Source organism: Notechis scutatus, chromosome 2 (genome assembly GCF_049901735.1).
Source record: "Notechis scutatus isolate UNSWTSFEM ecotype Mainland chromosome 2, rNotScu1.2, whole genome shotgun sequence".
In the NCBI taxonomy this organism is placed as follows: domain Eukaryota; kingdom Metazoa; phylum Chordata; class Lepidosauria; order Squamata; family Elapidae; genus Notechis; species Notechis scutatus.
In genome coordinates, this window is record NC_142010.1 from 6,966,743 (window position 1) to 6,994,645 (window position 27,903).

General features: G+C 44.3%; 1 protein-coding gene across 1 annotated transcript; it reads right to left on the minus strand.

Moving 5' to 3' along the window:
• Positions 1-467: 467 nt before the first annotated feature.
• On the minus strand, positions 468-27,652 carry LOC113426838 (serine/threonine-protein phosphatase 4 catalytic subunit-like). The gene is made up of 9 exons (XM_026689246.1): positions 27,569-27,652; positions 17,139-17,246; positions 16,983-17,034; positions 16,831-16,881; positions 16,616-16,717; positions 16,304-16,477; positions 15,811-15,937; positions 2,048-2,237; positions 468-1,894 (listed from the first exon to the last, which is right to left on the minus strand). Exons 2-9 carry the CDS (start codon positions 17,234-17,236, stop codon positions 1,765-1,767), a joined length of 924 nt encoding a protein of 307 aa, XP_026545031.1. The 5' UTR covers positions 17,237-17,246; positions 27,569-27,652; the 3' UTR covers positions 468-1,764.
• Positions 27,653-27,903: the final 251 nt, after the last annotated feature.

A 27,903-nucleotide genomic window follows, 5' to 3' on the forward strand; every position in this document is an offset into this window, starting at 1 on the left:
CACGTCTACGGGCCAATGGGAAAGCCTTGAGATGAATAATTAATGTTGCAACACATCAAGACGAAAGGGATTGTGAGACAGGGAGAAGTGGGGCGTTTGCTGTTACAGAGCTTCTGGGTGAAAGGTCCCGGGGGGCAGAGAGGGGTCATCGTGTGGTGATGACACAGCCCTACAGGCTGAGAGAGTTTATGGGACAATGGGTTGCGCCCCACAAAGTTACAGTTCTTCCGGGAAACTTGGGTTTGTGGGTAAAGAGGGTGGGCTTATGACATCATCCCTCCATGGTAATTAGGGGGTGGTTCTATGATGTCACAAAATGGGAGGAGCTACAATGTAAACAAAAATGCCACAAAATGGGCAGGGCTATAAACAAAATACGTCACAAAAAGGGGTGGGGCTAAAGCCCCTCTAAAATTTGGTATGTACTACGTATTACTTGTGGCAATACAAATACACAAGATACTCACTTTTTCTTAATTTTATTATAATTTTTTATCTAAAAGCTGTAAATAGGAAAAACAAAATGAAAACAAAATAAAATTAGAGCAAGAGACAGATCATGGGAGATGGCAAGAAATTCCCGCTTCTAACTCTAAATAGATACCTGGATTGCACATTCCTTCACAGGAATAAAAGTAAAGAAGGGAAGGGGAAGACATCATCCTGGGGAATTACATGTGTGGCTACCTCATCCCCACAGGGGCAGAAGATCAGAGGGAGAAAAGAGAAAACATGTCCCATTGGTCAAATTCATTAGCATGATGTGATCCCAATCTCCATAGTTGGGGAGAAGAAGTATAAGAACCAGATCTGCCAATACAAGATTTTATAAATCCATTCACCAAAGCTGAATGGATTCCAAAGGGCATTTGGATCCCCAGTGACCACAAAAAATATTTTTGCAAGATCAGGATTTTTTGGTATAGTATGCTGGAGACAGTCTAGTCTTCCACTGGCCATATAGTTTTTATGGAGCAGAGTGGGAATCAGGAGTGATGGCACCCAAAGGAAGGACTTCCTATATTAGCTCAATCTATTCCATATAACTGAAGCAAATTACGGACTGAAGTGTCAAAAACCCACAGCACTGTAGGTCTTCCAGCAACCTAAAATAGCAAAAGTTTGAAGCACTTCCTGTTCTTTGCTTAAATCTTTCAGAGTGGCACCAAAACCATGGCGTTGCAAGATCAACTGACATGTATATATTCTCTAAGCAATAACTTCCAGTTGTTCTAGAGCAGCCTTCTCTAACTTAGTGTCCTCCAGATTTGATTATGCTACAGTTCCCATCATCTAATTCAGAATGGCCAAGTTGGTTAGGATGATAGGAGCCTTAGGCCAATACATTTGGAGGGCACCTGCTTGGACAATGCTGCTTCATGAATAGAAAAACCCCACCAAGAGTTGCTCAAGAAATCAGTCAGTGACTTATCTACAGATTTTTAAAGAACTACTTTTCTTTGTTCCTGGGCTGATACTTCTTTTTATGGAAACAGCTGACAAAGTTCCAGGGTTTTCCACAGGCAGAAATCCTAAAAAATGGTGGGGGGTGGGGGGGATATACCAATTATCAGCAATGTTGGGAAAAGAAGCCTAATTCAGTCTAAGGGGTCCAGAACTGGGAATTTATTGGGCAAGGGCCAGGGTAAGGGAGAGAAGGAAAATAGAGAGGTGAACCCCTGCCAAAGGTTGAAAGAAAAGCTGTCCATTCCATCCAGAATAGGAAACAGAAGCCGCACAAGGAGAAAGAGGGAGGAGCAGCAATCACAGGAAGTAGTCCGCAACAGGCTTCTTAGATGGGATGCCTCGAGTTTCTTGAGGGGCTGCTTCAAAGATGATAAATTCCTTCTGAAGGTGTTCATCCAGCTCCAAGATGGCTGCAACATTCCCACAGCTGTGGTTGGAAGAGAGAAAAGGGGTCAAATTGGTGTGTTTCAGATTTCATCAATGACACACATCCCTGGACAACACATTCAGCTGATTTCAATCTCCCTCTCCCCATCCCATAGTTCTTCCTATTCACAGGCATACCCTTGCAGTTTCTTACCGGTAGCAATAGTTGGGGGCTGACCACACTGTAAGAACTGTCCCATTGAAATGCCATTTGTATCCCTCCATGACCAGCTGATGTGCCCGGCAAATCATGTTGATATCATTTGCTGCATTGAACTGCGCCACCACGTCGCTGCCAAATAAATAGCCAGCACCTCGAGGACTAACCCCCCAGCCTGTAGTGTCTAAAGTAGCAAAGGAAGAGAATGTTGACACAAGGGAAACCAAATGGCAGGCAAATGCTAGGAAAAGGAAACATCTGGGCTTGCAAGCTAATAGAAAGGGCGTTGGTACTTACCTGATACGCCCGTTCTCTTTGAGCTGTGAAGAGCATCCAGAAGTGGGTGGTGCTTCAGTCTCTGCATTCATAGGCTGAGCTTGATTTTGAGGAACGCTCCTCCTCCTCCATGTGTCTCCTCCACAGCGTTCCCCAGTTTTGCGAAGACGAGAGGAAAGATTTGTGCTCTCATCGTAACTACTACTGGTTCATTGGCCGAAACAAGACCCCACCAGACGGTGAAATTTGGGTGGGGCTGGATGCTCTTCGCAGCTCAAAGAGAACGGGCGTATCAGGTAAGTACCAACGCCCTTTCTCCTCAGAGCTGCTCAGAGCATCCAGAAGTGGGACATACCAAAGCTGGGCCTGTCCTACGGGAGGGGCTCCGTCTGGTCTGGAACCACCTCAGGGTCTCTAAAAACCTTCTGTAGAACCCTTCTACCAAAGGAAGCCTCAGCTGAGGCAAACACATCAATCTTATAGTGCCTGATAAAGGGTGACGGGGATGCCCACATCGCTGCCCGGCAGATTTCAGTTATTGGGGCCTGAGTGGCCCAAGCTGCCGAAGTCGCCGCACTCCTGGTGAAATGAGCAGTGATACCTCTGGGTACCTGCAAGGCCTGCGACTGGTATGATCTAGCAATTGCCGCCCTTATCCAGCGGCCTATGATGGACGGTGATATCTTGTGCCCTTGCGTCTTGGGTTGAAAAGAGAGAAACAAGGCCTCTGATTTTCGGAAAGACTCTGTGCGTTTGATGTAAATTTGCAGAGCGCGTCTCACATCCAGTGTGTGCCATTGTCTTTCTCTTTCCTGTGATGGCTTGGGACAGAAATTTGGAAGGATAAGTTCCTGCGCTCTGTGGAAAGCTGAATTGACTTTGGGCAAAAAGGTAGGATCAGGCCGGAGAACCACTCGATCAGTGTGAAATACACAGAGATCTCTTCTAATGGATAGGGCTGCAATTTCCGAAATTCTACGGGCTGATGTGATGGCTACAAGAAAGACTACCTTGCATGTTAGAAACTGTAGAGATGATTCCCTTAAGGGCTCGAACGGGGGTTTTGTGAGTGAGATAAGGACTCTGTTAAGGTCCCAGGTTGGGTACCGGTGCAGAGTAGGAGGGTGTAAATTGGTGGCTCCTCTAAGAAACGCCCGAATATGGGGGTGATGAGAAAGGGAATCAACTCCCTTACAGGAGATAACCGTTGATAAGGCTGCTACCTGTCGTTTTAATGTGTTAGGAGACAGCCCCTTACTGAGTCCCTCCTGCAGGAAGTCTAAAATTTGAGCAACGGAGGGGGAGACAGGGTTAATTTGGAGCTTGTCACACCATTTGCAAAAGATGGACCATGTGGCATTGTAAATTCGTATAGTTGAGGGCCGTCTGGCTGCTAGTATAGTGTCAATGATCCTGCTAGATAGGTTTTCCCTCTTCAGACGGTCCCGCTCAACCTCCAGACGGTTAATTGGAGCCATTGAGGGTCCGGGTGGAGAAGGGGTCCTTGAGACAGCGAGATCCTGTCTGATGGGATCCTCCAGGGCGGAGCCACTGAGAGACTGCGGAGGTCCGCAAACCAAGGACATCTGGGCCAGTAAGGTGTTACGAGAAGTAGTTCTGCTTTCTCGTGAAGCAACTTCTGGATGACCCTGGACACTAGTGCTAGGGGAGGGAATGCGTACAGTAGCCCCGTGGGCCAAGGGCAACGTAACGCATTGTGATTTTCCGCCCCTTGGGATGGGAACCTTGAAAAGAACCTCAGGAGCTGGGCATTGAGGGGGGAGGCAAACAGGTCCACTACCGGTTGCCCGAAAATGGATGCCGCCTCTTTGAACAGGGATGGATGGAGGCGCCACTCCGACTGGTCTATGGTAGCCCTGCTCAACCAGTCTGCTTGGATGTTTGATAACCCTGAGATGTGTTCTGCCCTGATGGAGAGGAGGTTGGACTCCGCCCAGCGGCAGAGGCGCTCGGCCTCCCTCATCAATCGTAATGATTGTGTGGCCCCCTGCTTGTTGATGTGGGCTTTGGCTGTCACATTGTCTGTGAGGATGAGGATGTGGTGGCCGCGTACCTGAGGGAGGAAGCTGCGAAGGGCCAGGTGCACGGCGTGAAGTTCCAGCCAGTTTATGTTGCATGCTCGCTCTGTCACTGACCATCTGCCCTGTGATGTGAGGGACTGAACATGAGCGCCCCATCCGAATAGACTGGCGTCTCTGGTGACCATAAGTCTTTGGGGCTCCTTGAAGAGGCAGCCTCTGTTGATGGACGATTTGCTCCACCAAAGGAGGGACGTGAGGACCCTTGGCGGTACCCTGACCTTGAGTTTTGAGTTGCTTCTGCCGGATCTCTGGTATGGAAGCAGGAACCACTGGAGGGATCTGGTGTGTAGACGGGCCCAGGGAATAATGGAAATACATGAAATCATTTTTCCCAGTAATTGTGATAATTCCAGCAGGTTAGCCCTCCTCAGACGCCTGATGGTTTTAACGGATTTCTGGATACTGAGGAGTCTATCTAAAGATAGAAACACTTTCCCTTTCAGGGTGTCAATCACCGTCCCCAGATGAGTTATTCTGGTGGAAGGGGACAATTGGCTCTTCTTCCAGTTGATAAGAAACCCATGCTCCTGGAGAGCGGCTAGGGTAACCTGAGTGTCCCTCACTGCTTGATATTTAGAGTGTGATAGAATGAGAATGTCATCAAGGTAACAATGAAGGCGCACAGGGAGGGTCCTGAGGTGGGCCGCTGGCGCAGCTAGAACCTTGGTAAAGGTTCTGGGGGCTGAGGCTAGACCAAATGGGAGTGCCACGTATTGGAAGTGATTATTATAGCAAAAACGAAGAAATTTGTGATGGGAAGGCCGAATGGCGATGTGCAGGTATGCCTCTGACAGGTCTATAGAGGTCAGCCAGTCCCCTTGTCTAGTTCCCAATAGGATGGATTGCAATGTGTGCATCTTGAACTTGCGATATACCAGATAGCGGTTGAGTCGCTTTAGATCCAGTATCGCTCTCCATCCCCCCGAATGCTTTGGGACTACGAACAAATGGGAGTAAAAACCCCGCCCCCGTTGTGCCTGAGGGACCGGTTGGATGGCTTTTATGTCAATTAGATGTTGGATAGCGGCATCCATGAGGTTATGCTTAGTCCGGTCCCTGGAAAGAGGGCATGGCATAAAAAAATCGGGGCGGACTGGAACTCAAGGGCAAGGCCGAACCTGATGGTGTCCCTGACCCAGGCGTCGGAAGTAGAGGAGTCCCACTCGTTGGCAAAGGCTTTAAGACACCCGCCAATGGGGATGGAGTCGTATGGCTTATTTGGAGCGCCGGAAGGGCCGGCTACCTGATCCCCGAAAGGGCCTTTTGTAGTTACTGCCCCTTCTGTTTCTGTCAGCTGAGTCGGCATGGTCGTGGGGTTGACCCGACCCGAAGGGTGGGGGCCTTTGGTACCTAGGGGAGAAGGGGGCCTGGTAAAAGGGCCGAAAGGGACCTCTCCGAAAGGGCTGCGAGGTTCTAGATTCTGACCTCCGGGTGAGGGAGGGGAGAAATTTCTTCTTATTGCGACCCTCTACCAATAGGGGGTCCAAGGACGGTCCGAATAATTTGTTTCCCGCAATGGGAGCAGAAGCCAATTTTACCTTATTCTTAAGATCTGCCTGCTAATGCTTCAGCCAGAGCAGACGGCGGGCTGTGACATGTGATGTGATTGCTCTGGTGGAGAATTTAACAGAGTGATAGGTGGCATCAGCCGAGAACTCAGCTGCGGCTGTGATCTTGGCGATGTCCTGATGCGCTCTGACATTGGACAGTGGAACGTGTTGTTTGAGCTGGCGGAGCCAGTGAATGGATGAACGAGTGAAAAAAGAGGCAGCCGTGGCCGATCTGATTGCCCAGGCATCCGACTGGTGTGCCCGGCACAAGGCCAGCTCGGTTCGCTTCTCCTCCGGCTTAAGGGCCTCCAGAGCGTCACTCAGGGTAGAGGAAGAGGCGAGACCCACTATGGGTTCATCAACCTCTGGGGTAACCAATAATTGAGAAAATTCTGGGTCCAAATTGAAGAATTTTTTATCGTGGCCCGACGGGGCAGGGGGCGCTGCCGCAGAGGTCAACTGTTTAACCACCAGATCAGAAAAAATGGGAGGAGTTGGGATGACTTCGGCCTCCACCACGGGTTGTTTAAAGATGGAGTCCTCTGGGCCCTCCGGAGCAAGGGGACTGGGATCAGAGGGTGACTGCGTATTTAGGCCCGAAATATTCTTGGCCTTGAATAGAAGGGACTTGAATAATTGTGGTTTAAATAGTCCCACGAAGGTGGGTTGATCTGGAGTGAGACCCTCGTCCTCGGACATTTCTCCTTCCAATGGATCCACCTCTGAAAGGGGTTCACTGTATTGCATAGACCCCAAGTCAAACTCCTCCTCTTCCCTGATTAGATCTAGGTCTCCTTCCTCCTCCTCCCTTACTGCAGGGGGAATCTCCCCCTGCAGGAGTACCTGTCCATGGATCGGCTCCGATCTTGGTATGGATCTTACGGAATGAGACTCGTGTTCCGAGGCTGCCATGTAGTGCCCAGGCCTGGCTATTTGCTGCGCCTGGATATAGAGGGAAAATCTGGAGGAGGGGGGGGAGCAGATGTAGAGGGAGTGGAGGGTGGTAGAACTGGAGCAGGGGCCTCTTTGGAGCGCCTGGTAATCTCCTTCTCCAGGGCCCTATAGCGCCTCAGGGCATCCCTCTGGGAGGCTTTGGAGGTCTCCTTAGCCTGTCTGCGCAAGTGATGGGTCTTAGATTTAGCCTTCAGAGAAGGTCCTCTGGAGGTGTTACCCTCTGCCATTTCTGTGAGAAATATGAGTACTGCAGAATATAATATGAGTCGGATTGAAGGCGGTTGGCACGCCCAGGGGCCAATCTGTAGCAAGACCGGGAGCCCTGATAATTGTCTCACTTTCCCCCGTTCGTATTTTGTTTATTTATATTGTTATTTTTATTATTATTATTATTATTTTTAATTTAACCAAGACCGAAAAGGAAAGAAAAACCAATCAGCCGAAATGAGAACGCCTGAGGCCCAGTGAGGTAAAGGAAAAACTAGGGCCTTGAGCAACCTTCCTTCCCAGGCAACACTGGGTGTGGGTTGCTGCTGCTACTGCGCAGTTAACAATAAGCTGTGGGAAGAGCCAACTATTAATCCAGAATAAAAGACAAACCTCAATTTTCAAATGGCTAGTGGTTAGGTTAAATCGCTCTGAAACAGGCCTACGGGTCCTGTAACGTCGAGCTGAGATTCCACACAGCAAGGAAAATTACAAACAAAATGGCGGCGGCCACGAGGAGGCTTCCAAAATGGCGGCCGCAATGATGCGAAGGGTCACAGGCAACTCAGCGGCAAATTTCTCTGCCAAAAAATGAGCCTGGGCTCTCAAATGGAGAGAGAGAGGCAGGGAAGGGGGGATTAGCCTTTCCTAGCTATAAACGGCGTTCTGCAGGGGAGATTAAATCGAAACGAATCAATCCGAACTAAAATAAAGCCGCAGACTGCGAAAGGGAGCGAAGCGGCACAACGAGGAAGGCTGGGGGGGTAGTGCAAAGGCACTACTAGCTTTCCCCCTTGCCACCCCTGGGGGTACAAAAGGAGTGCTTCCCCTGGGTGGATATCAAACGAACTGACCACTTGCACAGGGCTAACTGAAAGAGAAGCAAATCCAACCTGAAATTCAGAAGAAATAACGATTGAAGACAACGAACTCTTGAATCGGCCAAGGAGCTATTCTATGCACTGCCTGTCTCGCACGAGGCTGAGCAAGAACTGGGGAACGCTGTGGAGGAGACACGTGGAGGAGGAGGAGCGTTCCTCAAAATCAAGCTCAGCCTATGAATGCAGAGACTGAAGCACCACCCACTTCTGGATGCTCTGAGCAGCTCTGAGGAGAAGAAAGCCAATCAGCTGACAAGGAGACACTGTAGAACACCTCACACCACCACCCATATATTCCACCATACAAGGTTGTTCTCCCTTTTAAAAATTTTCTAAAACAGTAATTCTGGGAGTGGGAAGGAAATTGAAGTAGAGATACAAAATGTCTGACCATCTTTAGTGGAAGACTGAAAAGAGTTTTACCATTCATTTGATTTGCTGATGACTGCAAATCCATGCAAGATGTATTATATATGTCTTCCGCAATGTAGGGGCACTATGGCTCAGCAGTTATAGATGCTGAGCTTGTCAGCTGGAAAGCTGACAGCCTGGGTTTGAGACCTGAGCGCCACATGATGGGGTGAGCTCTTGTTCCTGCCCCGGCTCTTGCAAACCTCGCAGTTTGAAAGCATGCAAATGCGAGTAGATAAATAGGTACTACTTTGGTGGGAAGGTAACAGCGTTCTGTGCACCACAGATAACCAGAGTTGGAAGGGACCTTGTAGGTCATCAAGTCCAACCCCCTGCTCAAGCAGGAGACCCTACATCAGAAGTCTTCAAATTTGGGAACTTTAGGACTTGTGGACTTCAACTCCCAGAATTCACCAGCCAGCTGGCTGGAGAATTCTGGGAGTTGAAGTCCACAAGGCTTAAAGTTGCCAAGTTTGGGGACCCTGCCCTACACCATTTCTGACAAATGGCAGTCCAGTCTCTTCTTGAAAGTCTCAAGTGATAACGCTCCCACAATTTCTGAGGGCAAGCTGTTCCATTGGTTGATTGTTCTGTCAGAATGTTTCTCTTTATTTCCAGTTTAAACCTCTCCTTGTTCAGTTTCCATCCATTGTTCCTTGTCTGGCCTACAGGTGCTTTAGAACAGGGGTCTCCAACCTTGGCAACTTTATAAAGACTTGTGGACTTCAACTCCCAGAGTTCCTCAGGCAGCTTTGCTGGCTGAGGAACTCTAGGAGTTGAAGTCCACAAGTCTTGAAGTTGCCAAGGTTGGAGACCCCTGCTTTAGAAAATAGCTTGACCCCTTCCTCTGTGGCAGCCCCTCAAATATTGGAACACTGCTATCATGTCTCCCCTGGTCCTTTTCTTCACTAGACTAGCCATGCCCAGTTTCTGTAACAGTTCTTCATATGTTTTAGTCTCCAGTCCCCTATTCATCCTGGTTGCTCTTCTCTGTACTTTTTCTACAGTCTCAACATATTTTTTATAATGTGGTGAACAAAACTGGATGCAGTACTCTAGGTGTGGTCTTGCTAAGGCTTTATAGAGTGGTATTAGTACTTCCCTTGATCTTGATTGTATCCCTCTGTTAATGCAATTTAGGATTACATTAGCTTTTTTGGCAGCGGCTGCACACTGCTGGCTCATATTTAGCTGGTTGTCCACTAAGACTCCAAGATCCCTCTCACAGTTACTGCTATTAAGCCTGGTTTCACCCAGTCTATATGTGTACTTTTGGTTTTTCTTGCCTAAGTGTAGGACTTTACTTTTCTCTACACTGAATTTGATTTTGTTAGATACGGCCCAGTGTTCTAGTCTGTCAAGATCCATCTGGATCTTGAGCCTATCTTCTTGGGTGTTAGCTATTCCTGCCAGCTTAGTATCATCTGCAAATTTGGTAAGTTCCCCTTCTATTCCCTCATTTAAGTCATTAATAAAGATATTGAAGAGTACTGGGCCTAAGACGGAACCTTGTGGCACCCCACTGCTTACTTCCCTCCATGTAGACTTAGACCCATTAAGGACTACTCGTTGAGTATGGTTTGTCAGCCAGTTGCGAATCCATCTGGAGGTGATGCTATCTATCCCACTTTTTTCTAGCTTACCAAGAAGTAGGTTGTGGTCTACTTTGTCGAATGACTTACTGAAATCTAGGTATATTATGTCCACAGTATTTCGCTGGTCTACTAATTTAGTCACTATGTTGAAGAATGAAATAAGATTGGTTTTGCTTGATCTGTTTTTAACAAACCCATGCTGACTGCGAGTTATTACTTCACTCGTTTCTAGATGTTGGCAGATCTGTTTTTTTTTATCTTTTCCAGTACCTTCCCGGGTATTGATGTTAGGCTGATTGGTCTGTAGTTTCCTGGGTCTGTTTTTTTTCCTTTTTTGAAGATGGGAACCACATCAGCTCTTTTCCAGTCCTCTGGTAATTCCCCGGTGATCCAGGATTTTTGAAAGATAGGGTGCAGTGGTTCTGAGATGACCTCTGCCTTTAAAACTCTGGGATGTAATCCATCAGGCCCCGGTGATTTGTGTTCATCAAGATCAGACAGGTGTTCTCTTATTAATTTTTTTTGCTTACTTTAATTTTTATTTCTGGTCTGTCTTTTACAGTTATGTTTTTGGTGGGTTGAGCTATAGCTTCTTTTTGCGTGAAGACCGATGCAAAGAATGAGTTAAGCAGCTCTGCTATCTCTCTGTTGCCTGTTACTTCCTTACCGTCTTCACTCCTTAGTGGACTGACTGCTTCCTTGATTTTTTTCTTGTTATTTATATGTTGGAAGAAACTTTTTATTATCTTTGACTTTTGTTGCAAGTCTTCGTTTGTTCTGAGCCTTTGCTTTATATACCTCGGCATATAGTCATGCTGGCCACATGAGCATGGAACTGTCTTCAGCAACATTGGCTTCCTTGGCCAAGAAACAGAGATGAGCACCGTGCCCTACACATGACTTGGGCAAGGAAAACCTTTACCTTTATCACAATGTGCTTGGAATACAGTAGTGGCCAAAATTGTGGAAATCTTTTGGGAAAAGAGTATTTTTGAGGTTTGATGGCTAATAACACCACTTTTTGGGAGTAGTACCATAAAATTATATATCAATGGAAAGATAATTTAATCAAGAATGTAATGCAAGAAAGTTTGTTCAATTATCTGTACTCTATGAAAAGTTATAGCCAAATAACCAGAAAAAGGAAGCACAACTTGCTTAGGTTGATATCAGGTAGCTTTCCTTCATCTGATTGTAGCCAATGAGCATAAGTGTAATGGTGCAAAGAGTTGACTGGTTGCCCAGAAAGCGATGTAAAATAGTATTATTAAGTGAACAAGGCTACAGTTATAAAGAAATTAGAAGAAAAGTTGGTGGAAACTTAACCAAGGGTGGCATTTCTAAGTTTTTGAAGAGGTATAAGGAGGCTCAGTCACTACAAAACCACACTGGTAAAGGCAGGAAAAGGTGCACAACAGCAAGTGATGATAGAAGAATTAAGAGACTGTGCCTACATGACAGAAGAAAATCTGGGTGTATACAAGATGAAATGGCGCAATGCAATATGAAGTTGAGTGCAAGGACTGTTTAGCGTAGACTGCAGGAATTTGGCCTAAAATCTAGAATTCCATGAAAAAAGCCACTTTTATGTCTCAAACAAAGGCTGAAAAGACTAAACTGGGCTAAAACCCATGTTACCTGGACAGAGGAACAATGGGACAGTGTTATTTGGAGTGATGAGACCAAGATCTCCCTGTTTGGTAGTGATGGCATAAAAATACACTTTTCCCAAAAGGTTTCCTCATTTTGGCCACTACTATATAATCTGCAGTCTCTCTTCAACTTCTTGTAAAGAACAGGTATTTCAGTCTCATCAGGGTATGTAGTAACACCAACTATTCTGCTCCTACCCATGTTTCCCCCCAAAATACAACCTACCCTGAAAGTCCTCCTCATTTTGGGGGGTGGGCCTAAGGCCTAGTGAAGGGGGTGGGCACGGCCAGCCAAAGAGGCAGCCCTTCCCTTCTCCGGTCACCTCGGCCCCTTAACCATGGCCCACGGATCAGCTGATCCAGCGAGGGCCAGGAGTTCTGTCTCTCCGGGTGCCTGGATATGTTTCAGGCAATTAGGCAGAAAGCCATGCGGCCCATCGGAATCGGTCCCCCCCCTCCGCCGCCTCTATCCGGCTGCTGCTGCTTGAGAAAAGGACGAAAAGGCAGGCAATTCTGAAAGATTGTGGGATGTGTGTGCTCATGGGTAGAAGCAAAACACAGCCTTTCCCTTTCAAGCAATCAAATGCCTGTTTGTATATGAGAGAGACAGAGAAAGGACAGAAGGGAGTAACAAGAATTGCAGGCAATGCTGGTTGAAAGGGCTTCCTCTCCATTTGTGTGTGTGTGTGTGTCTCTCTCACACAGACATTTGTTGAGAAACGGCAGAAGGCAGGCAACCGGGTAAGGGGGTTGACCCTCCCTCACCTCCAGTTCGGCACCTGCTCAGGGTGGCGTCCCGAGGCCTGGCACCTGGGCCACCCCCACCTGGCCAATGCGACAAATGGGCTCCCTTGTAGTGCCTCCTCTCCCACATGAAGCAGCGGCCAATGCGGGCTCTGTCTGCTCAGCCATGAAGTGGGATCGGCATAGCTGGTTCTTGCTTGCAGTGTTGGCGGACAGGATCAGGTCAGATCTGCCGCCAGCTGAGATCAGCAGGCCACACTTGGTGAGCTGGAGGCGCCACACATGTGCAGCCGCCACCCGGGAGAAGAGTGCACCAGAGCACAAACACTGAGCCTCACCAGCCTTGGAAACCAGGGATCTTGCAGGCATACTGGCCACGTAAAGGCCACCCAAATCCCTGGATTGTTTGCAACTCGAGCGAGCTGTGCAGCCGTCTTCCCCAAACCAAGTGGCGGCGAGGCTTCAGGACAATGCTGGGGACTGCCCAGCCAAGGACAGCACCCTTCTAGCGCCTGCTGCCCTGGCAAAGGCGAAGCGGAAGCAGGCGGGGGCGCGCAGAGCTCCTCCAATGGCCTCCCCACCTCCGGCGCTGTGCAAGCCCTGAAGCAGTGCTGGGAAGCTGGGGGTATCCCAGGGTTGCAACACTGAAAGCTCAGGATGGAGCCTTTTGGGTGATCGGCAGGAAAATGGGGGCTTTTTTCCTGCCTGTACTCCCGAAGCCTCCCCGCCGTTTGGTTTGGGGTGGACGGCTGCATAGCTTGCTCGAGTTGCAAACAACCCAGGGATTTGGGCGGCCTTTACGTGGCCAGTATGCCTGCAAGATCCCTGGTTTCCGAGGCTGGTGAGGCTCAGCATTTGGGCTCTGGCACACTCTCAGGCATGATATTCCCCTCTGAAAAAAAAATCGGGGCTGGCCAAAAGAGACCCCGTGCCGCGAGCCAAGAAATCGCACACACAACACCAACGCTACACACCCTTCCTTTCCAGCCGGTCACGTGTGGATCAGCTCCAGAGCTGGGCAGCCGCTTCCCTGGGGCGGGGCCGAGGCCGCCGCCCGGGAGCGCCGCTGCTTTCCTCGCCAGGGCCGGGCGGTGGCGTGTTGCACGGAGAGACTGATGGTCCGTGGCTGCCCAGCTCCCTTTTCCTGCCGCTCAGCGGCCTCCACTCGCACCGCCCAGGCTCCGCTCAGGTGTCCAGCTGGGGCTGTCAGGAGTTGCTACCGCCGGCGCGGTTCCGCATGACTCCAGTCCGCGTTGCCTTGGGAAGGGAAAGGCAAAACCGGGAGCTGCTGCGCGCTGAGCCTCCGGTGCCGCTGCTGCTGTTGCAAAGCGCCGCCGTGGCTCTTCCTTTTGCCTTTCCCTTCCGAGGCGACGCAGGACTGGAGCCGCGCCGCGGTAGCAACTCCTGACTCAGGGGCCTCCGAGGGGAGGGGAAGGAGGAGAAGAAGGGGGAAGGGGGTGGGCGATTTCCAAAAAATCGGAATTCGATTTTAATCGGAAGAATATCATGTCTGACTCTTCTCCTGGGCGATGGTTGCACGTGTGTGGTGCCTCCAGCTCACCAAGTGTGGCCTAATCTCGGCTGGCGGCAACTCTGACCCAATCCTGTCCGCCAATGCTGTGGGCAAGAACCGGCTATGCTGATCCCGCTTCATGGCCGTGCAGATGGAGCCTGCACCGGCCGCTGCTTCACGTGGGAGAGAAGGCACTACGAGGGAGCCCATTTGTCGTATTGGCCAGGTGGGGGTGGGCCCACGCAGGTGCCGGGCCTCGGGGCACCACCCTGAGCAGGTGCCGAGCTAGAGGCGGGGGTCAACCCCCTTACCCGGTTGCCTGCCCTCCGTTTCTCAACGTGTGTGTGTGTGTATGCGAGAGAGAAAGAGAGAGAGAGAGAGGGCAGAGAGGAAATCCTTTCAAACAGCGTTGCCTGCAATTCTTGTTACTCCCGTGTCATTTCTCTTTCTTTCTCTCTCACACACACAGACATTTGGTTGCTTGAAAGGAACAGGCTGTGCTTTGCTTCTACCAGTGGTGGTATTCAGCCGGTTCACACTGGATCGGGCAAACCGGTAGCAAGAATGTGACGTGGGTCGCTGAACTGGTAGAAAGTTCTGGCTGGCCACACCCCCAACCCGGTCACCCTCCTGCCTGATGCTCGCTTACTCGCCCACCTGACATTCGCCTAAGGTATTTCTTTTTTTTCCCTCCTGACAATCAGCTGTGCATAGATCAGCTGTGCCGGGATTCCCCTTGCTGAGGCCCAGGAAGGCAAAAAATGGAGGGAGCTCACCCCCTCCATTTTTGCCTTCCAGAGCCCCAGAGGAGCCTTAGGAGAGCAAAAATGCCCCCCCAGAGGCTCCTCTGAGGCTAGGAAGCTCCCAAACGGAGCTTGGAGGTGCTGCATGCCCTCCCATGCTCTGTTTTTTCTTCCTGAGCCCCAGAGGAGCCTTAGGGGAGCAAAAATGCCCCCAGAGGCTCCTCTGAGGCTAGAAAGCTCCAAAAATGGGTGGGGGCAGCAAAAAGCAAAAAAAAAGAAAAGCCACACCCACCCAGTCACATGGCCATGCCCACAGAACCGGTCGCAAAAATTTTTGAATCCCACTACTGGCTTCTACCGTAAGGCTACCCCCCCAAGCCTTCAGCGTATCCCAGGATTGCAACGCTGAAGGCTCTGCAGGAAAACGGGTAGGGGAATTTCCTGCCTGTCCTCCTTTTCTTAAGCTCAGCACAGACTGAGAAAAGGAGGACAGGCAGGAAAATCCCCCTACCTATTTTCCTGCCGATCATCGAAAAGGCTCTCCCCCCAAGCCTTCAGCGTATCCCAGCAAGGCTGAAGGCTCGGCAGGAAAATACTGTTTAGAGAAGACATGCGGGCTCAGATCAGCAAAGCTGCTGCACTTTTCGGAGCCTGAAGTCCTCTGCAAAACAGCTGAGCTGAGCCTGTATGTCTTTGCTAAACATCTGATTTTATATTGCGGAGCTGTTTAGTGAAGACATGCAGACTCAGCTCAGCTGTTTTGCAGAGGACTTCAGGCTCTGAAGCAGTGCAGATCAGCTGTTTAGTGAGGTCATGGAGGTGCTAAGTGGGAGGGGCAGCTTGCAGCCTTCCCGGTACGGGAAAAAATTGGGGAAACTATAAGACCTCCACGAAACTAAGACCTGGTGCCTTTTTTGGTGGGCCAAAAAATATAAGAACCAGTCTTATTTTTGGGGAAACACAGTAGTATAATTTTGAGTCAAAATTACAGGCACAATAGTCTTCAACACTACTTTTGGCATGTCCTATTCCTATCAGATTCCACCAAACCTGTACACGTCAGCCATTACAGTATCTACTATCAAGATAATATTCACACACACAGAAAAAGAAAGACTCATAGTTGTACCTTCAGGGTCAGACCAAAGAAGATCACACATGGGGCCATCATGAGGGACCTCTTGTTTGCGATCTATTGTTCGGATCTGGTCCAGCGTCTGGATGGACGGGGATAAGCCACCATGGACACAGAAAATCTGAACAGAAAAAACACACTTATACAGTATACATCATGGACCTCCCTCCATCTTTAAACTCTCACTCTTTTTCTCTGATCACCTTACCCCAGAGACATAATCTCTATGTGCCCTCCTACTCCTTTACAGTCTCTGGTATTATGTATTTGATTAAAAACAACTGAGTGCTAGATTTGAATTAAGGGAAGACATTCCATTTGAATCAGCCCCATGCCACCAGTGATTATCCCATAATTACATGTCTTGGCAAGTAAAATAATGATTTGTTTTTTCCACTATTTTTCAGAGTTAGTCCTTCAAATTAGAATCTGGTCTCCTTCAGATCCTTATTTCATCATGATTCAATAATTATACTTGCATACTCACCTTGCCATCAATAATGGCAGAGAGGCTGAGGTAGTCAAAAATCTCAGTGCAGTAGCGCCACACAGTGACAGAGCCATATTTTCTCAAGCACTCATCATAAAACCCATATACCTGGGTGATTTGCCTGCTTTCATGATTGCCACGGATAAGGGTGATTCTGTCCGGGTAACGGACCTGTAAAAAGAAGTAGATCCATTTAGCTTAGTCTTCAGATTTAAAAAGGTATTAGCCAAATTGGCATCACTGCTAACACATACTGACTTTTAAATAAGAAAGAAAAAATCAATGTTGACTTATCAAGGCTTTCCTTACTTTGAGTGCCAGCAGCAGCAAGAATGTTTCAACACTGTAGAAGCCTCGGTCAACAAAGTCTCCCATGAAAAGATAGTTGGTCTCAGGTACATCACCACCCACCTGACGCATAAAGGCACAAAACACATGAAAAAGTTACCCATAAAATTAGGGAATCTACAGAAAGCAAGCCAAAAGCAGAAGGCAGCATGGAATTAGTGGGTTTCAGCACTCACCCTGAATAGCTCTTTAAGGTCATAGAACTGGCCATGGATATCCCCACAAACCTAGGGAAAAATGCATCAAGGATAAAAAAGTTTGCCAGACTGCTGATGTTACCATGCCAGTCTAAGGTATTATGAAGCATCCCCCCCAAACCCTTACTCACTGTTACTGCGGAATCTACTCTCTGGACATTACTTTCTTCCACCAAGATCTCTCTGTTGGAAGGGAAAGGGAGATGTGTCATCTGGAATTGCCTTTCACATCACCTGCATGCTGTCATATAAAAGCAGTTACTGCTCAGAAGTTTACAAACACTTGCCTGGCCTTTTCACAGAGGGCTTTGACTTCACTCTCCTTGATGAGTTCACAGCGCCGCAGTTGTTCAATCTGACAGTCAAGGTCACTGATTTCAGCCATCTCTTCCCCCCTGTAAAAATAGGAAATGTTGGCTGTTACATGTGTGCACAAACACATGGATACATATGTTTGCACACAGACTTTCTATGAGCACAGAGATTGTGCTTCAAAAGGATTCCAGACCAGAGCAAACTACAACCAAGCAATGTTAAAAATACAAGTAGTCAACTTACAACCACAACTGAGCCCAAAATTTCTGCTGCTAAGCAAGACAATTAAGTTTTGCCCCATTTTACAATCTTTCTTGCCACATTTGTTAAGTGAATCATTGCAGTTGTTAAATTAGTAACACAATTGTTAAGTGAATCTGGCTTCCCCATTGACTTTGCTTGTCAGAAGGTTGCAAAATGTGATCACATGACCCCGGAAAATGGCAACTGCCATGAATACATACCAATTGCCAAGTTCTGAATTTTGATCATGTGACCACAGGGATGCTGCAAGAGTTTTAAGTGTGAAAAACTGTCATAAGTCACTTTTTTCAGTGCTGGTGTAACCGGTCAGTAAATGAAAGGTTGTAAGTCAAGGACTACCTGTATATTCTTAATAAAGATTGCAATATTGATGAAAGCAAAGGAGAAGCTAAAGAAATCACCTCCCCCCAAACAACTATTAAACTATAGGCATAGTCTCAATTATGGGTATCTTTTCATCTCACAGACTCATCACTGGAAACTAACAAAACAAGAAACACCAAGACAGGTACAATGAATCTGTGTTGAAGCATAGCTAGGCAGATACTTTCACACTACAACCAAACCATTCAAGTAGCCCATATAAACTGATAAAGTGGAAGGACGATGATTTCTTCAAATCTTCCCAATGGACTACTGAAAATCTACGCTATTGGGAAAGAGGTGGAAATACACCATGCAGTAGAGCCAAGGTAAGCAATATCTGGGATACAAATTATTGTACTAAGTGAAAAGCAGCTCATAGAATATGCAACAGGTGGACTTCCGGTGACGAGATATGGGCGAATGGAGGTGCTGAAGCTCGTCCTGGGTTTCACGTTATCTCCTCTTGCTGTTGGAGTGACCCTTAGGGGTGCACGTATCTTGTAGAGAAGCGTGCCACTGTGGGGAGACTCAAGTCGCAGTGTGGAAAAGGCGATTCTCATCGCGACATAGAGAAACCCTGTGGAGACCGACAACAAGAGACTGTCAGCAATGGCGGTCCTAAAGCCTTGATCGTTGCATACAAGAGGAAGCAAGTGAGTGACAGACTGTGGTGAACGAAGAGTGCGAGTGAAAGAATTTGTGATCCTGATTGAGCGTTGAATATTGGAGTATCTTAGTCAGAGCGAAGCCCGAAAACAGCGGCCAAAGCAGATATGAGCGGCAGCGAAAGCGAAAGGGCTCGTGAGACGGAAGAGGGTAAGGACGCGAGCGATCGGACAAAGATAAGAGAATCGGAGGGATCTGAGAGACTGATAATAATTGGGGGAGAGAAAAAAAGAAGAATAACAATTTAATTTAAGGGAACTTTGAAGGATTTGAATTGTGGACTTTGGGGAAAATTGGAAGGACGAACTTGAGATGGGGGGAGACTTGAAGTAAGGAATTAAATTACAACTTTAAATATTCCACGAATGAAACTGAATAATTTACTGGTCTCCTTTTGGATTATTGGACTGGAGCTGTAGTAAGTGGAGAAGTTTTATTAAAGAAAGAGACTATTTGAATCTAAAAATTGACTTGTTAAACTTTTAAACGAAAGGAGAAACGACTACAGCAGAAAGTGTGGTGAGATAGTGAAATCGGAGACATTACTCAGCAACTCTGTTTTTCCGGTGCGCTCGGTGAAGGAATCTTGAAGAACTGAACAATTATATTAAGACACTTTAAGCTTTTAAATTTGCGGATTGCAACAATTATTTCTTGACATCAACTTAACTGATTTTTGAATGTGGTACATGTAATTTATATATATTTGATACATTAGTAAATATTGTAGTTTATATTTGGTTATAACACACACAAAAAGGGAGGTGATAATTATTTAGGTATAGATATTTGATTATAGGCGTTGATTAGATTGAATTAAATAATTAATTGTGATTGTGATTACTATAGATTAACTAATTAATTATTGTATAGTAAGGTTAATATATCTTTATTTAGATTTGTAAGTATTTGAAATATAATTTCATAACACTATTTTTAGATTTGGGATTCTATAGCACTTATAGATATACAGGTCAATAGTATTTAAATTTAAATAGAGAAATTTGATATATTATTAAGATTTACAAATCCAGATATTTGATTTAGAAATTAGCTGTAAAAGTGTTCTGGAATATATATATATATTGATAAGAGAGGTTAATCCTGTAACATATCATATTAATTAGCGTAGTGGCCATTTATAGTTGATACTTCTCAATAGTGAATGTTAATTTGGGACAACATATTTAATATAATTTAATACAATTTAATATTAATAACAATTTTTCCAAGAAATGACCTCTGTCACTAATACGATGTTTAAAACTGGAAAGAAGACCTTGTTAAGCCTGAATTCCCCAACGAGTGTTAAGGAAAACAAACTAAACAGAATGTGTAGCGTAGTCAGATAGGCAGACAGGTAAATGTGTGAGATAAGTTTGTATTTTAGTTAACACGCAGTAAAAAACAGATACGCTTGTGCTATCAAAAATATAGTTTATTCCATTAGGAATTATAGCATAGTCAAAATAAACGGTCCATTAGTCATGTATCATTTCAGTCAGTCCAGTCGGGGATACTCAATTTGCAAAGTCCGTGTTGAATAGCCAATGTCAGTTCACTTACAATAAATCAGTCCGTATTATCTCTTCTCTCCGTTGAGAAATCAACACTCCTTTTTCTCCTCCGTTCCAGTAAGGAAAAACGCAGTCATCAATCCATCCAGTAATTAGGGATCATTAAGCCAGAGAGAGAGAGAGAGCTGCAATTGACTTGCTTCTTTTATGGTGCTTTTACAACCACACCCTTAATTACATTCTTATAGTTAAAGTTACACACACTTTAACCAACAAACCATGATAACTTATTTATTATTTTTACCCAAACCAGTTAGGGTAAACAATGTTATCCCTAACAGACCTCTTCAATACAAACAACTTCAATGCCATCAACCTCAGTGATGGCACAAAAGACAATTGAAGAAACTCTACCTGGAGAAAAACAACCTACCGTCACGAATGCCAATATTCAATAGACCCTTCTTACTTTACAAGAGTCCATGCTGAAGCTTCAGGAAATAGTGGTAAAAAATCATATCGAATCAAGAGCTGACACAAATGAACTAAAAGAAGAGATGGGAAACTTAAAGGCAGAAATGAAACTAGACATCCTAAAGTTGGATCAAAAAACTGAAACAATACAGCAAGCACTAGAAAGGAATGAATCAACAATAAAGGAGGTTGAGAAAAGAACGGAACAAACGGAAAAGAAGCTGGAAATGGTTGTTCAGCAATTAAGAAATGTGAGTAAAGAAATGGACGACTCCTTGGTATATTTGGAAATGGACAAGGCTGCAGCATATCCGAGATTCCAAAATATAATGGAAACTAAAGAAGAGGACTTAGAATAAGTGATGGCAGGAATATTAGCAGACCTATTGGAAAAAGATAAGGACGATATTCTGAAAGAGTTAGATGAAGTATACAGAGTGAGCACAAATTACGCAAGACGACATAAACATCCAAAAGAGGTCCATGTGCGATTTGCCAGAAGGAAAGTTCGAGATATTATATACAAAATTTCTAGAGAAGAAACAATTACACACAAAGGAAAAGAAATCTTGGTGCTTAAACAAATCCCAAGAAGAGTGAGAGAGCAGAGGCGAGATTATAAATTCTTGGCGAACCAATTAAACCAAAAAGGTATCATATTTAGATGGCTAATCCCAGAGGGAATGCTAATCACTTGGGAAGAAAGAAAAATTAAAGTAGACTCCGTGGAAAAAGCACAAGAATTCTACGAATGACTGACAGGCCATGAAGAATCGAGTAGTAGAGACGAGTTAGAAATGAATTTGCAAGATGACCAAGACTACCAAAATAAAAAAAAAAGAGAGAGAGATGGGAATTGTAGGAATTCGAAAAATAAACAACATCAAGAGAGAGAAGAACCAAAGACGCACAATCAGCCACAAAGAGAGACAGGAGTAACTACAAGACAAAGAGCAAGAGTCAATTAGGTGATGGATGAAGAAAAGAAAATACTATCAATTAACATAAATGGCCTAAACTCTAGGATAAAAAGGAAAAGAATATTAACCAAATTAATTAAACAAAATGCAGATATAATATGTTTACAGGAAACTCATATAAGGAAGGAAGAAGAAAAATATCTAGAATGCCCCAAGCTAGGGAATTTGTATACGTCGCCAGCAGCTTTTAGGAAAAAGAAAGGGATAGCAGTATATGTGAAAGACGATATGAAAGCAGAGCCAATTTGGATAGATCCCAATGGAAGAATTCTGGTGTTACAAATTTGGATTAAATCAATTCCAATTCTACTAGTGGTGATCTATGCCCCTAACGATAACCAAAAGGAATTTTTTAAACAATTACATGGGAAATTAGTGGAATTAGATAAAAGGAATATTTGCATCTTGGGGGATTTCAATGCTATTGTGGACCACCAGAAAGATCATAGTGGGGGGGGGGGGGAGAAAAAAAAAAGAGAACTACCAAAAACATGTGAAGAAATGATGATTGAATTAAATTTGATAGACATGTGGAGGAAATTAAACCCCGAGAAAAAGCAACTTACATTTTACTCCAACCCTCACCAATCATGGACACGAATCGATATGGTGTGGATGAATGGTGAATTACTAAATTAAAAGAGATTGAAATTTTACCAAACGAATAGGCAGATCACAACCCGATTCAGATAGTGTGGAAAGGCAGGAAGAAACCAAGGAAAAGGTGGACCTTAAATACACAGCTAATTAAAGAGAAAGAATTTATGAATAAACTTGATGAGGAATTAGACTATTTTTTAAAAGAAAATAATAATGAGGCAACTACGAAACAGAATATTTGGGATACAATGAAGACAATAATAAGAGGCTCAACGATATCATATACTGCTAAAAGAAATAAAGAAAAATACACCCAACAAAATAAATTAGAACAAAGAATCAAAGAATTAGAAATTCAGCTGCAAAACACCCCCAAAAGATTGCAAATTGAAAAAACAGATGATAATAACTAAACATAAATTTAATTTAATCGAACAAGAAGCAATGGTCTCAAAGTTAAATACAGCCAGACAGATATTTTTTGCACAGGCCAATAAACCAGGAAGGTGGTTGGCCTATAAACTTAAAAAAGAAAAACAAAAAAGATTGATCTACCAATTAATAGATGAGAACGGGGATGCCCAACAAGGGATAGAACAGAAAAAAGGAAATTGCATGTAAATTTTTTGAAGATCTTTATAAAAAGAAGGAGGTAAATGAGGATATGATAAGAAACTATTTGGGTATTACTAAAGATAAAATAATTAAGGAGGAGATGAAGGAAATGTTAATTAGAGATATTATGTGGGCCGAGTTAAAAGCAGCAATAGAAAACCAAAAGAACAATAAAACCCCAGGACCCGATGGGATACCAGGGGAACTTTATAAGAAAATAGGAGAACAAATAGGACCTCTCATGGTGGAAGTATATAATGAGGTCCTATTAGCGGCAAGAATGCCGGATTCATGGAAGGAGACACTGATATTGTTGATTCCGAAAGAAGATTCAGATTTACGACATATACAAAATTATAGACCAATTTCCCTGTTAAATACTGATTATAAAATATTTACCATAATTATAGCAAATAGATTGAAAAAAAATATTGAATGAATATATACATAAAGATCAAAACGGATTTCTTCCTAATGGACAAATTAGGAACAATTTAAGAATAGTATTAAATGTTTTGGAATACTATGAAGCCCATCCGGAAAAACAAATAACCCTTGTATTCTTGGATGCACAGAAGGCCTTTGACAATCTAAATTGGCAATTCCTAATTCAACAAATTTACAATATGAATTTAGGCACTAAATTTGAAACTATCGTGACTACAATTTATGATTCACAAAAGGCGAATATTATAATTAATGGAGAGTACACGCTCTCAATAAAAATAGAGAAAGGAGTCAGGCATTATCCCCCCTGCTCTTCATATTATCTTTGGAAACATTGCTTACACGAATTAGACAGAACCCAGGAATAAAAGGACTAAAAATTAAAAAAGAAGAATATAAACTCCAGTCATTTGCGGATGATATGGTATTTTTCATAGAGGAACCAATTGAAACAGGTCAAGAATTACTGAAAGAGTTAGATCAATTTGGGGAAGTTGCAGGACTTAAAATTAATAGGGGGAAAATGAAATTAATAATTAAAAATTTAACAGAAAAACAAAAACTAAAATTGGAAAGGATAACGGGATTACAAATAGTAAAAAAAGTTAAATACTTAGGAATTTGGTTGACAGCTCAATGCAAAACTCTAATGGAAAATAATTATAATAAATTATTACAGCAAGTCAAAAAAGATTTAGAGATATGGGTTAAATTGCAAATTTCCTTATTAGGGAGGATTGCCACTATAAAAATGAATATTCTGCCCAAATTTATTTACTTATTCCAAACAATACCAATAAAAATTCATAAAAATTACTATGTGGAACTTAACAAGATAATTACCAAATTTATCTGGCAAGGGAAAAAAAACGAGGATAAACCTAAAGGCAATGCAAGATATGAAGAGCAGGGGAGGTATGGCACTCCCAAATTGGGAATTATACTATAGTGCAGCCTCCTTACTTTGGTTGAAAGAGTGGGTAAATCTGTCGAATAAAAGGATCTTATTTTTAGAAGGCCATGATTTACAGAGGGGATGGCACGCATTTTTATGGGACATTGGAAAAAGAAAAGTATTTCCACAGACATATAATTAGAGATTCCTTATTGGCTAATTGGAACAAAATAAAAAAAAACATTATTCAAAAACCCCAATCTGGATCTCAACGATGGAGGCGATGATACATCCAAATAATCTAGATCTTAATAAAATGATAAAATACAAAGACCTTCTTGATGCGCAAGGAACTTTAAAATCATGGCAAGATCTCCAAGAACAAGGGCTACAAGTAGACCGGTGGGCTTATTTGCAAATTCAAAATAGATATAGCCAGGACAAGAAAATTTTTGGAATTTATACTAAGGCACAACAATTAGATAAAATTCTATTAGGTCCAGATAAAAAAAAATAACTAAATTTTGTAATTATTTATTAGAGATGGAATTAGAAGAGGAAGTAGTCAAAGGCAACATGATAGCTTGGAGCAGAAACATAGGACGTGGCATTACATTATTAGAATGGGAAAAGGTTTGGACAAGGAATAATAAAATTACAAAATCAGCAGCAAATAAAGAAAATGCCTATAAAACATTTTATAGATGGCATCTCTCACCCTCGAGAATAGCAAAAATGTCTCCTAACATGAATCTGAATTGCTGGAAATGTAAAAAGAAACAGGGAACATTCTTTCACATGTGGTGGTCCTGCACTGAAGCCCAAAGATACTGGCATAGAATAAAAAAATGGTTAGAGGAAATAACGGCAGAGCAAACTGAATTAAAACCAGAACTCTTCCTATTGGGGATATTTAATAGACAAATTTCTAAAAATGTCAAATATATAATACTGCATATTCTTACTGCAGCCAGAATAACCTTTGCACAGTGTTGGAAACAAGCAGATATTCCAACAGAGGAAATGGTTATTCAAAAGATAACAGCCTGTGCAGAGATGGATAAGCTAACCTTTGCACTTAAGGAAAAAGAAACATCAGAATAATATAGAAGCTGGGAATGCTGGTATGACTGGATAGAACAAAAATAGAAAATATACATAAAACAACATAAAATGTAAATCATAATTATATATTCGCAATAAGATATATTTGTAAATGTATCACCAATATTGATAACAAACAAGGAACCATGTACCCACAGGTGAGAATCCAAAGTTCCAAAGTTATTGTTAAGCCTGGATTCCCCAACGGGTGTTAAGGAAAACAAACTAAACAGAATGTGCAGCGAAGTCAGATAGGAAGACAGGTAAATGTGTGAGATAAGTTTTCTAGTTAACACGCAGTAAAAATACAGATACGCTTGTGCTATCAAAAATTATAATTTATTCCATTTAAGAATTATAGCATAGTCATTATAAACAGTCCATTAGTCAAATACCAAATTCAGTCAAGTCTTGTCGAGGATACCCTAATTTCAAAGTCCGTGTCGAATAGCCAGTGTCAGTACACATATAATAAATCTGTCCAAAACTTATCTTCTCTCCATTGAGAAATATCTTCAAAGTAATCCAACACTTCTTCTCCTCCCCGATCCAGCAAGAACGCAGTCTTCAATAAGCCAGCAAGAGCCAGAGAGTGCCTTGCTGCTTATATAGTACTTTTACAGCTGCACCCTTAATTACATTCCTTTAGCTTAAAGTCACATACACTTTATCTGACAAACCATGATTCATCATTTTATTATCTTTACCCAAAACAGTTAGGGTAAAACAATGTTATCCCTAACAGTTATAATGCTCAAACAAACGAACACAGACAATGCAGAGTTAAATGTTTCTGTTTACACAGTCCTTGGCAGTCTTCCTAGAATCTGTCTGGCAAGTCCGAGCTGACTATAAATCACGACGCTGCATCCAAGAGGGTCAAACGTATTCTTCTGAATCCCAAAATGCACTTTGCTCCAAGCAAAGATTGAGAGCCAGCACGCCTCCTTAAATCCCCTGGAGGGGCGTGTCAGTCTCTCTAATTAATCCCTGGCTTGATGTCTCCTTTCAGATTGTGATTGACATTTCAATCTTCTTCTAGTCCTAGCATCAAGCCAACATCCGTCAGTCTCTTCCTCACTCAAAGCCTCTGGCTCATTCTGTGGATCAGCTGCTGACACATGAGGTATGAATGAAGGGGAAGGTTCTGGAGAAGACCCTGTCTCCGACACTCCTTCATCCTCCTGGCTCACATCTGTGTCCTCTGATGCCTCAGACTCCAAATTCACGGCAGGCTCAAACCTTCCATCTTCAGATGCATCACATTCAAAACTCCCAGCAGGCTCAATCCTCCCAGTCACAACATATTAGTAAACAACATAAAATGTAAATCATAATTATATATTCACAATAAGATGTATTTGTAAATATATCACCAATATTGATAACAAACAAGGAACCATAGACTGTCCATAGTAGAATTGTTAGTTTTTAATCATTTTCTTTTTTCCTATTCCTTTTTCTTCTTCTGTGTTGTGTATGTGTTTGATATTTTAGTTTTATAATCAATAAAGTTTATTTAAAAAAAATATGCAACAGGTTCCTGCAAACTGCACCATCTGTTCATTTTGCCCTTTGTGCAATACTGCTGTACCCAAGCTCCCTTCAGTTCACAGCCTACCTAAACCTGGTGCTTTCAAGACAAATATACAACTGCCATCCATTCCGAACCCTGGCAAACAAAACAGCAATTCAACATCCTTAAAGACAGCAACAGAAATTAAGAGAGGAGGAAGCAAACATCACTGCAAAGTTCATACATACTCGGTGGAGAAAAGTCACATGAACTTTTAAGATGCCTTATCAAAAGGAGGGCAAGGAAAGAGAAAGTAAAAGCGGGTGTGACATCCCCAAGACTTCCACCACCACCACCACCAGTGAAGCTGGCAGATCAATCAATACGTCAGAAGGACCCTCAACCCAATCTTCCCACCGCATGTGGGCCAGGCTGTTGCTTCACCCGAATTTTAACAGAACAAATAAGAGGATGAGGGGAGGAAGCAGCATAAAGAAGGACCCTTCTTCCTTTACCACAACCCCCGCCCCCAAATATCTATCCCCATCTCTAACTTCCCCAGGCGATACCTATCGGAGAAACCGCCCCGCCGCCGCCCTGCCTCTGTGCAATGAAATGGACCTCCCCGAGTCGCCGCCACGCTCCTCACCCGAGCCCGCGTTTCGTAAAAGCAGCCCGCCGGGACAAACTCTGCCCTTCCTCGCACTCGTGGGGGAAGAGCTTGCCCTTCTTCGATATGCAGTCCTGTTGGAACGCCAGCCACGGAGCCTCGCAGCTCCCCTGACGACGAGGCATAGCTTCACCGGCTTCGTTCTTTCCCCGCAGGCGCTGCCGGCTCTCCCCGATCCCCCCGAACTCCCGTCTCTGTGGCAACCAACTTCCCCAGGCGGCCCGGTCACGAGGGGCGAAGGGAGGAGGGCTCGCGCATGCGCGCGATAAAAAACCCCCCACCGCGTACCTGGAGGGTCCGAGCAGCTACGGCTGAGACAGTAACAGCTGCTCTGCGGCTCACTGACCTGAGCCTTCACCCTCCCTCTTTTCGGCTTTCCACTAACTACTAAAGCACAGGACGTCACTTCCGCTTCCTCTTAGACGCAAGTGGGGAGGCGGAGCGACCTTGGCTCTTTAAAGCGGAGGGATCTTGCCTGAGAAGGCATTGCACGTGTGTGTACATACATGTATTTATTTATTTATTTATTTATTTGATTTGATTTGATTTGCCAATTGTTTACAAGATAATAAGTATAAGTGTATACAAAGTTGTGAATACATGAAATGGGTACATATAAGAAA

Excerpts from the sequence above, each read along its gene's own strand:
- LOC113426838 (XM_026689246.1), bottom strand. The coding sequence starts at position 17,236 with ATGGCTGAAATCAGTGACCTTGACTGTCAGATTGAACAACTGCGGCGC. Across the intron at positions 16,718-16,830 it reads ACCTTAAAGAGCTATTCAGG|GTGGGTGGTGATGTACCTGA; the intron begins GTGAGTGCTGAA and ends TTTATGCGTCAG. Across the intron at positions 16,478-16,615 it reads TGCTGCTGCTGGCACTCAAA|GTCCGTTACCCGGACAGAAT; the intron begins GTAAGGAAAGCC and ends TTCTTTTTACAG.